At 41.6% G+C, this 13,061-nt stretch overlaps 1 protein-coding gene across 1 annotated transcript in view; it reads right to left on the minus strand.

Moving 5' to 3' along the window:
- The window catches only part of ZCCHC24 (zinc finger CCHC-type containing 24), a 109,944-nt gene that overhangs the window by 8,092 nt on the left and 88,791 nt on the right, over positions 1-13,061 (minus strand). The window contains exon 3 of the mRNA XM_062001525.1: positions 6,750-6,914. Within this exon, the coding sequence (XP_061857509.1) occupies positions 6,750-6,914 (165 nt within the window). The remainder of the gene's footprint in view (positions 1-6,749; positions 6,915-13,061) is intronic.

The following is a 13,061-nucleotide window of genomic DNA, read 5'->3' on the forward strand; positions in this document are numbered from 1 at the left end:
CAACATCTGCTCCTAAATTTTCTTCAAGAATACGCACTACATAAATGTAGTCAAAGACATGATGCTCAGGTTCAGGAGTCCCAGGAGTTAATTTGTGCTCCTCAACGGATAATTTGAGAGTTTTGAAACGCTACACTTACACCAGGCTATTCGACTCGGCTCTGATTGCTTCTACATGCTAGCTGTGCTCTGATTAAAGAGAAAAAATACAGCAGTTATCATGTTTATTGATATAAGCCAGATTTTTTTTTAATATGCAAGGCCTTGGGAATAATTTTTCCTGGAAATAGTGCAAAGGACATTGGGAATGCCTTGAAGCGCCAAGAGTTTTTTGGACGGTTTTCAGAAACAATAGCTCTCCGTGGTTTGCTTTCCCCCTGTGTTGATTGAGCTCAGCTTTTTGGCCTGCAAAGCATTTTGATTTCAGAAATGTTATTGTTACCAGCGTGTTACGACACAGGGGCTGTGGAGAGAGGGGTTACGAATGCAGGAAAGCAGGTTGCCAAGGGCCAGCTGGAAGCAGCAGAGCCCAGGCTGCGGCTCTGGTGAGGTGGTAGAGGATTGAGGCTTTGAAACTCGTAGTATGCTTGTGTGGTTTGCGTCCCAAAACCACTTCAATGCAACTTCTGCATAAAATGAAGTTACAGCTTATCTCCATTTGCTGTTTTTTCTTTATGGTTTCCTGTAAGGGAAAAAATAACCTCTTCAAACACCCTGAGAAGTAACTTTCTTGTCCTACTGCTATTTGTCTGTTACTAATTGTGGAGGATTTGAAAGTAATAATCTAAAGCTATGCAACCTTCCTTACACCCTGCTAAAAGGCTGTGTTAGCCCAAGAGCTCTGTGTCCATCAAGGCTGAGCTTGGATGGTTCTCGCCAGCTTCAGCATAGTGGAAGCAGAGAAGAAGATGCTGGTGCAAGAGGAGTGTGACAGGCTTGGGCTGTTGCACACTGTATTTTGGTTTTGGGGATTGCCTGAATTGAGCAGGAGATTTGAAGAGTTGAGAAGGCTGCAAGAGCTTTGTGATGCATTCCTGTGTTTGGAGAGGGTATGGAGAAGGGAACAGGCTATTTGTCTGAAAAAATATTTCCTTTCCTTAGAAAGAGCTTAAATGGAGCTTGTAAAACAACAGAAAATCCTGCTATGTTTCTCTGGGAAGGGTATGCTTTTTTCCATTAAACAGGGAGTTTAAATGTAATACTTCAATTTTCAATATTTTTTTAAATATAAGCATCCAGGGTTTGGCAGTCCATATTTTCAGTAAAAACTGCAGGGATGGGCACTCTTACATTCTTCAGTTTTGTGCATCTTTCTTTAATTTTATCTTGGTAGTTACTTGGTAGAAATAACCTTGTGCAGCTCCACCAGGAAAGCATTTGGTGGTAGTGACTAAAGCTGTTGCCTCGGGGGAATGAAGCTGAAATAACTTTAAATTTATATAGCAATTTCTGCCTTGCAAATTAACTTTTGATTGTGAACTATTGCTGTACCAGTCAACGTTTACTGGAGGAACTCTTCTGCACTGAAGGGGGTTGGACTAGATGCTCTGTAAAGGTCCCTTCCAACCCCTACCATTCTATGAGCTCTATTCCCCACAAGACAGTTAAAAGCCCCAAACCCTCAAAACAAAAAGTTCACCCTTATGAAGTGTTAGATGTCAGAAAATGTCACTCGGACATCCTTGTGGAAAATTGTCTCCACCAAGAAGCAGAAGGAGATAATGTGTCTGCTGATGTTTATATTTAGGAGACTAATATTTTTGGCTGTAGAATGGAACAATTTGATTGCACCATTGATGGATCAAGGGTGGCATCAACATTCAAATGTAAAAAACCCACTTATAAATAATTTTCTGGGCTCATTACCTCAAGTCATAATGGAACAAATGAGATTATTAAATGACAGATCAGATATGTGAATAGAAATGGGTTCTACCCATGTAACTGGCAGGATAATTGTTAGGTTAACAGTCTTAAGGAGCCATAGCTTCCCTCAAGACACATATGTTATCATGAATTGGTAAGATTTTAGTCCAATAAAAAACTATATGCTGGGGGAAAGAGATGAAATGCAATGCGTGTTCTTGAGCAGCAGACTCTCTGCTTTCTCTCTGCCTGGGGGAACAGGGACATTAATGAGGCCCTCAGTTGTCAGTGTGAATCTGAGAGGCGGCGATAAGAAAGCTGCAGATTAGAGGCGTGATGCTCGGAGAGCAAGCAACCTCTGTCAGCAGCATGCCTCTGGGATGGGCCAGCTAGCAATGAATGATAACCACATGAGCTAAATGGTGAAAATCTCTTTCTCAAGTTCAGAGATGCAGCAGTCTGAGGTGATCAGTATTCCCGCTGCTGGAGCACACAAGTATGAGCACGCTGGGGAAGGGTTATTAAAGCTGAAGAATCAAAAGATCATACTTGTAGGCCTGCAACTGTTGAAAAGCTTGGGCCTGAGTGATCAGACCCATCCTTCCCCACACTGAGAGGCAGCTGTGGATGTACCCAGTTACAGGAATTGTGATGGGACCACTGTATTGCCCCTGGAGGTAATAGCTTGGATATCAAGAAGAACGTATTTACATACAAAATTATTTCCAGTCCAACAATAAATTCCTGACAGCTGGAAGAAAATAGTGTCCAAGAGGACAAGTCGGTCACCAGATGGCTGGTTCTGCACCAGTGCAACAGCTGTCATCACAAACAGCACTGGAGTTAGCCACAAAGTCAGAGAAGGAGCCTTGATAAGAGGCCAGCCAGGAAGCGACCGCAGGAGCAGATGTCGCCTCTGTAGCGGGCAGGGGAAGAAAATGAGAATTCAAAGCTTGGTATCTGGGCTGCTGCAGAGCCAGGAACGCTGGTGAATAGCTTGGAGGACTGGCTCTGTCGCTGGAGCAGGGTAAGATGTAGCATAAACAACTATCAAATCCAAATTCTTTGGAAGAATAAGAGATAGGTTTAAGTCCAATCTGAGACGTGTGTTTATGTTTAGAGTAGCTAAAGTAACTACCAGGAAAGTGCTTTGCAATAGTCATAGAGCAGCTTTGTCAGAGTAGCTCTTTGTTCTCCTGCTCCTCAATAGGGCTTGAGCTCAACTGGCCTTCAATTTCTTGCCCCATGTCCTGTGAATTCCTGTAAGCACTCCCCACAAGGAGGTTTACCACTTGAGGGGTGTAGTGGGAATGCAAAAGGAGGTACACAGTGTCACAATTTAGTCATGAAAACAAAAAACCATGCAGAGCTTCCTTGGGATGAGGAACAGTTTCGCAGCTCAAGTGTGAGAGCCACCTGATTCCCTGCCCCATGGCTGAGTTGGCCAATGCATGGCAGCAGTCCTGCTATCAGGGTGTTTGTGGTACTTTTCGTAATACATGCTCCACCATCTCTCTTAAACACAGAGATTTAGAGCTGTATTTATAGAGCACTCTGAAGTATATACACAGCTGTAAAATTGCTGAGAAGACTTTTCCTGCCTCAGAGAGATTAAAAGCTCATTCTCACAGATTGGAGTAAGAGCACAGGGCTGAATTGAGACATTCCTGGTGGGGAATTGGCACCGGATCGTTTCCCGGAGTGAAACAAGCCTCTAGGAACAAAGAGCAGGTGGCAGGGAAGTGTGGCTGCTCTCCTCTCCAGGGACCCACTAATGAAAGGTATGCATAGGAAATCAAGATTTGAGCGTAGTTGCACAAGCTATTCACAGCCCCAGCATATGTGTCTGGATGGCTACCCCAGAGCTATCCAGAGTGGAGATGATTATCTTCAGTACTCCGGTATTATTGCCTGAGCCAGTTTCATGGGAGTACTCGGGTATGAACCGTCTTTTGTGAGACAATGTGAACAAGCCCTATAGGCTCAAAAGTCCATAGGCTAAGAAAAGCAACCTGAGGGAAGATGAAACAGAGATGAAGACTGAAGAAAGGGCAAGCCTAGCAATGAAGAATGAGCTCTTGATTCACTGCAATGAATAGCAAGCCATCCTGAAATAAGGCTTTCTTTTCTTCTCCTAAACTGATCAAAGTCATCCTGATCCTCAATACTGCAGGTGATGTAGCAAGGCTTGGTGGCCCGTGTGGTGATAGCTCAACTATTGAGCAGACTGCAGAGGTGGATCTCTTTGGCAAGAAACCAGGGGAATGCAGATACTCACTTGGGAAAGCTTCCTTGGGGATGGTTGCTGTCTCCTATCTATATCCACACCTTCTTTTAAGTGTCCTCTACTGCCCAGGGTCAAGCATGGAGCAGGGGAGGTTGATCAGATCTGGTACGAGTTTTTATGCAGTACATGCTATTGTGAATGGAGACTTCTTATAAAATGCCCTCACTAGGGAAGTGTGTCACCTGATTGGTTTTAGACATGGCCTGACTTGTTTGCAGTTAAGTAATTTTTGTAGTTTTTGATGGCTCCTGTACCTTCATATTTGGATAGTTCCTGTTGAAGAACCAATAGTGATTTTCATCTGCTGATAAAATGACATTAGATATGACATAAAATGACATAACTTTAAGAGTTCAATAATTTTATGACATACAATTAGTTTTAAGATAATGTTCAATATACCTTTTCATCTGTTAGGTCACAACGATATGTTTACCAAATGGTAGGGAGGACAGTAAGAAAAAGGAGATGAAGCATTCCAACAACATGCAGAGAAGGAAGTAGAAATACTTCCACAAGTTGTTTGGAAGTAGAAATAATTTCTTTCATTAGAGGTAAATACTGTCTGAGCTTGAATGAAGGACAACTTTTCCTGTCTGGCCAGTTCATCTGGGTTTTGTTAAATTGGAAAAAAAACCCAACTATTTGTGGATTACTTGTACTGTGATCATATCACATAGCGTGGTGAATTTGCAGTGAAAAAAACAGACACTACAAAACAGGAATGTTGATTTCCTTTCCTTTAATGGAATCAAAATGGCACAAGAGAAACATGGCTGCTAGGGAGAGACAGCATCGCTTCGTAGATGAGTTGATGAAGTTGGAAAAACCGTCTAATGGAAGATTTGTATGAGCGTGAAAATATTCTGATCCCATATGATAAAGGCAGAAGGAGCACATAATTAGCTGAGGACATCAACTAATGTACTGAGCAGGGAGGAAAGAAGTGATTGGTTAAAAACTTCCAAAAGTGCACAGGAACTCAAACAGCAATGAGGACTCTCCTACAACAGGTGCCAACAAAGTAATCGAAGTCTAGAGAACAAATGGGAGATACCTACTAGAAATGTTAGATGAATATGCACATGTGTGCAAGGAGAGGGAGTACAGTTGATCTGATATTCTTGTGTGGGATAAAATTTAATAAACTTATTTGTATCTCTTCTTTCTGCTTTTTGCAATGGATTTCAATATTCCTCTATCTCTTCATCATAATAAAGACCCAGTATCCTTCAGGATTTTCTTTTCCTGACACCCTCCCCTCCAAAACCTCATTAAATGGTATGAGGTGTTCCTTATGAGCCCATGGAAAGAGCTTTTTACAGGAATTTTGCAAGCACTTAGGTAACTAATGAGACACCTAAGGCTTCTGATGGAATTTCCTTTGCACCTATTCCAAGTACATCCAAATGATCTGTCTATGGTTTGAGCAGTCTTTCTGAGTGGGCAGTGAGTAACTTGACCCATGCAGAGCTCTGTTACTGAGATTCAGCTAGGACAAATTACACCTGAGGCAAATCACACCTCCCAGTCTTTTAAAATAATTCTCACCTTTTCCATCCACTACAATTTTCTGCACTACTGTGAAATCTCATCAGTTTTTTCCATGATGGACAAATTTATTCCCTGTGGGGTTGTCAAAAGTGACTTTTTGCATGAGAATTCAGCTTTGACAGTCCGTAGCCTGGTTTGTCGGGGAAACAAGGGCTATGAGCTCATGCAGTCAGTCAGTCTGTCTGTCTGCCACTGAAGACTGCTAAACTGGTTGACTGCTTGTGACCAGTTGTGGTAAGATCCTGACAGTCAGTTTTTCCATCATGAGCTGGAAATGCAGGAAATTACCTCAAGGAATAGACAGAACTGCAATCTGCAGGAAGTAGGAAAGAAGGCTTTGTGTAGCATGTAAGCTATGATGACAGGATGGCAGATAGAGCTTTCCCAGCAAAGCTACTTCTTAGAACTGATCCTTTCAGCTTAATAAAAGGTCTGCTCTTGAGCTTCTTTGCTTGGGCATCACTTGGTATTATGGAAACTGAGAAACCTCTCTTTAACTGGCTGGCTTGCTTTGCTGTCACTAACAAAGGAATTCTGTAGGCAGGAGTCCTCTTATTGTTGTTCTCTGTTTATCACTAATGTTTGTAAATATACATAGCCCCTTGATCAATTCCAATCTTATTTCAACAAGTGAAAAAAGTAGTATGTAGGGGAAGTAACTCTACTGGCGCTAGTGGAATAAAGCATTAAATTGGTGTAAATATGAAGAGAATCAGAAAAATGAGGAGGCTCAATGCTACTGCTGAGCTGCTTTTACTCCCATCTCAGGTTATAAGGCCCTGCAGTCTGTTTCTATAATGAAGGCAGGTAAAGGTTTTGGTTTGGAGGTATTTTTACAGAACAGTAGGACACTCATATTTCCCAACACTGATAATACCAGTGCACATTTCCAGGACTGAGAACAGCAGCTCATCTGGGAAACATTTTTTTGTGACATGTTGTAGTCCCTGTCATGTCCCTTTTAAGTCTTACCCATGCTTTACACAGTCAAGAGCATTCCTAATTCCAAGCCTCTATGCCAGCACGTCTGCACTTCTCCTACCTGTTTGTGAGGATAAACATTAATGTGGCACTTGATACATTCTTGTCCCATGTTAGCCCAGGAGTTTCCACTCATCCATTTTCTCTTGCATTTGGGGCACTTATATTCCCCGAAGCAGCGTTTCTTGCCCTGGTATGGAGTCAGGCCTTCTCCTTTTGGACGAGCCTACAGAACAAAGGGAAGTAGCAGTGAATGACCAAAAAGGGGTGTGGGAGACGAGTAGAAAAGGAACAGTTTTATGGTTTTAATCAGGGAAGTTTGGGCAAAAGATACTAGAGGCAGACATTGAAGGTCATATCCCCTTCACAAAGAGTTCTTATATTGAAGCTAGAGTTTAACAGTTCTGAGGCTTATTTCTGTAGAGCATATTCAGAAGTTCAAGAACACTTGTGACACTGAACATAGTATTTAGAAACACACTTTATTGAAATGAATAGTTTTAATATCCATTTCTTTATAAGGTCCCCCTCTATTGAGTTAATCTTGCTGGTATTATATATAGCACCTGGAGAAGCAGCTTGCTAGTAAAGCACTATACTTCTTAACCAGACCTTTGTCTGTTCCTCACTAGAACCTATCAAGACAACTTTTTGTAACTCCACTTTGCACAGCCTGTAAACAATGAAATATTGGCAATTCATTAGTGTGTGGACATGCATTATTATATGGGAGTACACAAACTGGGACTGAGTATGAAGGCAAGACATATGTTTTTAATTAGTAGAAATCATTACTTTCAAGGGACTTAATTTGGTTTCTTGTTCCTGGTAAACAGTTTCACTGATTTGTACATTTTGAAGGAAAAAGGAAGGGATTCTCATAATAGACTTTAGTGATGTCTAAATGTTGAATGTCTCCTGAAGAAAGCCTATTTCTCCAGGCAAGGTAGTAGAGGACACAGCAACCTTGTACAAATACTGTTTGTATTTTATCTAAACACACACAATAAAACTGAGTGTTGCACTTAACAACAATAAAGTACATAACATGCTAATATGTTAAGGTGAAGATGAGAGTATTGCATACAGCTGTCCTGAAGGTAGCTGTGGGCCATTTTCCCAGAGTCTCTAGCAGGTGTTGAAATACTGCCCATGTATTCACTGTATTTTGTTTGTTGTTGCCTAGAGGGAGATGCTTTGCCTGTTAAGTGGCAGAATGGTACACTCACCTACCCAAGGATACTTTGTCATTTATTTATGTCATGCCTCTGTGGCTTTTTTTTTTTTTTAAAGAGTCCCAGATGAAGCTTACAAAAGTTAAATGGGCCACGGTGCCGGGAAAGGGTTTGTTTTTGTTGCGGGAGCTTGTACGATTTCCCAGTGTGTAGATCCAAATTGCTTTCTGTGTGAAAGCACGGGTTGAAAAAGCAGGTGGTTGGCAGAAGACGTGAGCTTGGCAGGAGCTCTGAGATTTGAGCTCCTGTGGCTGATGGAGATGGTGTGCTCTGTGTTACCTCCAGGAGCAAGAGAGAAAGGAACATTGAGTGCAATATCCTTCACACTTTGGCAGATGGAAGAGGAGCAGAGGGATCCCAAACCTATTCCAGCCTCTTTTTTTTCCCTGTAGTGTCAGTAAAACACATACTCTAGTGTTCATGCTTATCTCTCAGCATAGCAATATTCTTTAAAAGATCAGATGCAGTTGCAACCTCTCTTACAAACAGGCAAACACCTATAATGATTTGCTTCATGACACTCAATCTGACAAGCCGCTGCAAATATTCTGGCTCATAGCAGTGATGAAGCTGACACTGGGACACTTAGATTTACAGAAATACTGCTCAGAAGGAGAAGTTTGTTGGTATAATGAGAAACATTTGGACTTCCATGACTAAATGGGTGCTGGCAGGCACCTGGAGTGTAATCCTCTGATTCATGGTGTCCCTCCACAAGGATGGGAGCTTGTAATTGAATGTAGAGCAGGAAAGTACCAATTTATGGAGACATCCTTACTCTGGATAATTAACTTGGCCTTGCCTCTGAGGAATTTGTAGCACAACTCAAGTCAGTGTAAGAAGGAGCCATGTGCTTTCTTCATGTAGAAATTTTCATGGAATCAAACAGGAACTTTGTGTACAAAGAGCTTCATGATTGAGAGATGTTCCCCCTCCTCCTGAGGTGTGTCAGTTTGCCTCATTTGCAGTTGCAATTGGGGCTACATTACTGAACAGAAGATGAGTTATTTCTGATTCTCAGTGTCAGGCACATTCTTTCTGCGGTCAGACTTGGAAATGCAGGTTCATTGCCCCTACTAAGAAGCAGGCCTTTCAGAAAACATGCAGGTCACAGAGTGTGTTATTTCCAAAAGTAATATCACTGACTTTGGAGATGGAGCGTATCTGAGAAGTCTTGTAAATGTTTACAAACAGCATTTAAACATCATACTCCCACTGCAATATGTTATGTCAGCCATAAAGAAGATTTAGACACCAGACTCCCACAGCAATATGTTGTGCTAGCCACAATTCACAGACAGGGGAAGCTCTGAGATGGACACTTTGAGAGGGCTGAGAACTGTAGGTTTTTCCAGGCTGACTTCAGAGCTGCTGATGCCCTGCAGTGTTCTGCCCTCACAAAAGCACAGGAGGGCACTGAAGATGCTAGTCAGCCAAGTCCTCCGTGCCTACAGTTGGGCATCAGAAATGGAGGATTTCCAAATTAGATGCTGCTTTCAAAATTTGGCTTCACTTGCTCTGTAAATCGGAAGCAGAACCAGGAAAAGAACATATAAGCCCCGAGTCTGAGGGTAATTTCCCGTTACAATTGCTAGACTAAACTTCTGATTTATTTTTATTTTAACTTTTCAACTGTCCCAGCTCCCTCCTCAGTCAATGACTTTAATTAGTTTGCTGGCAAAGCTACAACATTCTCCGTAGGTGTTTTGCTCTTCTGCTTTATGGGTGTTTACACTTTTCCCTAACAGATATTATTTCCTCTTCTATATCTTCAGTTTCCCTAACTGTGCCCCACAGGGAATTTGGATTCTCAAACAAACAAACTCTTTTTCGTTAGTGAGAAACATCATTAGGAAGCACTGACAGCAGTGAAGGCAATTGTCCAGCTCCCTCCACCCTTCAGGTCCAAACAAAACAGAAATTTGACAGTATTAGGTGGAAGGCAAAACCTGAGTGAGATAGACTAATGGCCTGAGAGGTCTGAGGCTGGGTGTCTTCTTTATTATTATTTTGCATGTCTTTGTCTTTAGTAGCAGCAGAGCTGAATTGCATAAACATTTCCAAGAACCAGGCTGCTCCTTGGCACAGAAGCAGCCAGCTCTGCCTGGCAGGGTGCTTGAGCACCCGGGCGCTCTGTGACAGAGCTGTCTCAGTGCTCATCCAACTGGAAGGCAAGAACTGTTTTCACCAAAGGTTTTTCTTAACTAAGTGCCAAAAAAGAGCAAGAAGACACATTTTTGTCTCTTGGTATTTAGCCTAAAGACTTTTCTAAAATGTGGGATTTACCTCATTTAAACCATTAACCTCCTATTCCCTCCTCACCCTGGTTTGGCTGAAATGGCATTTAATACTAAACCTCAGTTGGTGTTTAGGACCTGCAATTCCCTCATTCAGCATTAGCTTTTCTTACTCTTTCTGCAGAGAGGGATTTAAGTTCCAAGTTAACCTGGCAAAATTATGCCCCTATTCATAATGGCAAAATAGTTTGCTGTTGGTGGGACAAACATATGTCTTTAGGTCCAGGTTGTCTGTGGCCCAGTTTCTACCCTTGGCTGCAAAAGCTTGGTGGAGCCTCCCTCCTGCCATATTTGAAATAATACTAGAAGCAGGTTACAAACTGTAATGTGAACAAGGCTTTTGTGGCTTTAGTTTTCTTTTTGTCTGGGGAGTTGACAATTTTATGCTTGAAATGCTGATTTGACAGTGTACGGCATTTCTCGTGCTATGTGGCTGTATGGTTCTCCGGCACAAATATGTATCTTCATTCAGACACTTCAAAGATGATTTAATGCAGTCAGGACAAATAGGTCTTTGGGGGACAATCACAGGATCAAAACCAAAGAGACTTTTCTAGAAGGACCATAAATGAGCCATTGAAGTATGTCTCCATGTCCGGATCTAAATCTACATGATAGATTCTTTGTGCTGCTTTGACCTTGGAAATCTGCCAGGGAAACAGTATCCCTGGGGTAGGATCTGTGGTGGCCCAGAGCTACTGAGGGCCTTAGGCACAAACTGAAGCTGATCTTGGACTGATGTTGAGGCTGAAGGGGACTCCCTGTAGCCTTGAATTCAGGAAGCAGCATAGATGCTGTAAGAACTCTTATCGGGCCCCGCTGTCAACTAGCAGTTAACAAAATAAAAAGCCCTTTCTATCTGATTCACGAGACAGTGATACATCACCTCAGTCTTCCACAAAAACACTAAGACAAATGAAGCCATCTTTGTAAGTTTACTTAGCCAGTGCATCTAGTTCAAAGCCACTAAGTTTTGTGTGGCATTGAGAATGACACCAATATTTCATCTTTCACTGACACCCAGCTCCATCTATTTTTTCATCCTCTTCCTCTCTTCAATCTAAACCAAAAATTGGCCATAAGATTTTAAAGCTGTTTAAGTTGAGATTTTCTGCTTGTAACTGGCCAGCCAAGCTCTGGTTCAACCTATCTGTGCATCTCATGGAGGAATCTGCCAAAACACTTGGCAGTGATGGACATAATAAAGGACTCTTTTTAGACAACTCTCTCAAAAGTGTCAGTTTGCAGAGTCAGCAAAACCAAAACACCTCCCCCTATCTGCTTAATACTAGATTAATCATAAACAATAAGAGGCAGAGAGTTCCCTCAAAGTGAAATGCAGAGGAACAACTTATTTAACACTCTTTTTTCCCTCATCTTCCCCCAAGCTTGTTGTTACACAGCTGAAAGGCGTACAGCACAGGGAGATGATGAAGTCAGCATGACACTGATAGGTGGATCCCTTTCTTAAAAGAACTCTCTAAGGGTTTGCTTATAAGGAACCTTCATGAAATAAAGCAAATAAGCAATATTAGCATACAACAGCCTGATGTACTGACCATTTCCCAAGTGGTTAGCAGAAGTGGGAGGGACAAAGCTGTACTTTAAAATGTGACCCTTTGACACTCTCAATTGTCATTCCAAAGTGGCAGTTTTGAAAGATGAAATTATGATAAAAAAGCATACCCAAAATGTTCAATTATAAAAGGAAAAAAGAGTATTTGGTGTGTACCGGGGGTGTCCTGGCATTCTAGTCTCAATTCTGCAGCAAGTTGTAGAGTGCTGGGAAATTCACTGAAGTCCTTTGACCTTTCTCAGCACTTTGTAGGCTGTGTAGAGAATGAGAACACACTTGCATGCTCATGCAAAATGGCACATAAAAGAGAATCCTTAGGTTGGTTAACTTTTTTTTTCTTTGTCCTTCTTGACTATTGTGTTTATTCATGTCTGACTATCAACAGAATACATAGAGAGGTTATATGCTTTGGAAATTAATTCTAACATAGCTGATCTATTTTTCCTTGCTGTGTGTAGTCCGTGTTGCTGTGTGTGACACTGGAGATTTCTGAGGTATTTAAATGAACTCTTGCTGTATCTTCAATTAGTATATGGAAAATAGGAAAAGCAGCTAGGGGATACAGAGACCAAATGAATGCTTTGTTACAGCTTTCTTATGTCTAGTATAGTTTGTGTAATAGTGATATGATGAGAACTCTTACTTGATATGGTTCAGTTACAGGAGAAGGGGAATAACTGTCAGCAGACTCTTCATTACAGCATTACTATTTAAATGAAAATATCTATTTCGTTTACAGAGCAATAGTTATTAAATTTCTAGATGTACTGGATAGTCCAGCTTAAAGATTTATGACAAACAAAATTATATCTGAGCAAGACTTGAAAACTGGTTTGTGCCAGTTAATGGAGGAGGCCCATATGTGTTGTATGTGACTGGGATTTTGTTAGGGGGTCTTGTCCATCTCGAAGCTTCAGACTCTGCAGTGTCTACTGCTTAGCTGTTATTGTCACTGAAAACACAAGGAATTTACACCACTGCATTCATAGAAACAGGCTTGTTTCTCATGGCAGAGAAAGCTTCTGAAAACTTCTGTTGCCCTTGTACAACTTCTACTCTTAAAACCTGATCAAGGTAGGAGGTGGCTTTGTACTGAGGTCCCCAATAATGTAATTATTAATCAGGGATTTGCTGGTTGTTAGGATTTCTCACACCTTTTATGTAGGACAATATGTATATTGTAGCCTTCCTGCATGCCATCAGCATGGGGAAAAAAGGATAATATGTTGCTGGAGCTGATGCCTGACCTCCCAAAGAAATGTAGG

The sequence above is a fragment of the Colius striatus genome, chromosome 8 (genome assembly GCF_028858725.1).
Source record: "Colius striatus isolate bColStr4 chromosome 8, bColStr4.1.hap1, whole genome shotgun sequence".
Lineage (NCBI taxonomy): Eukaryota > Metazoa > Chordata > Aves > Coliiformes > Coliidae > Colius > Colius striatus.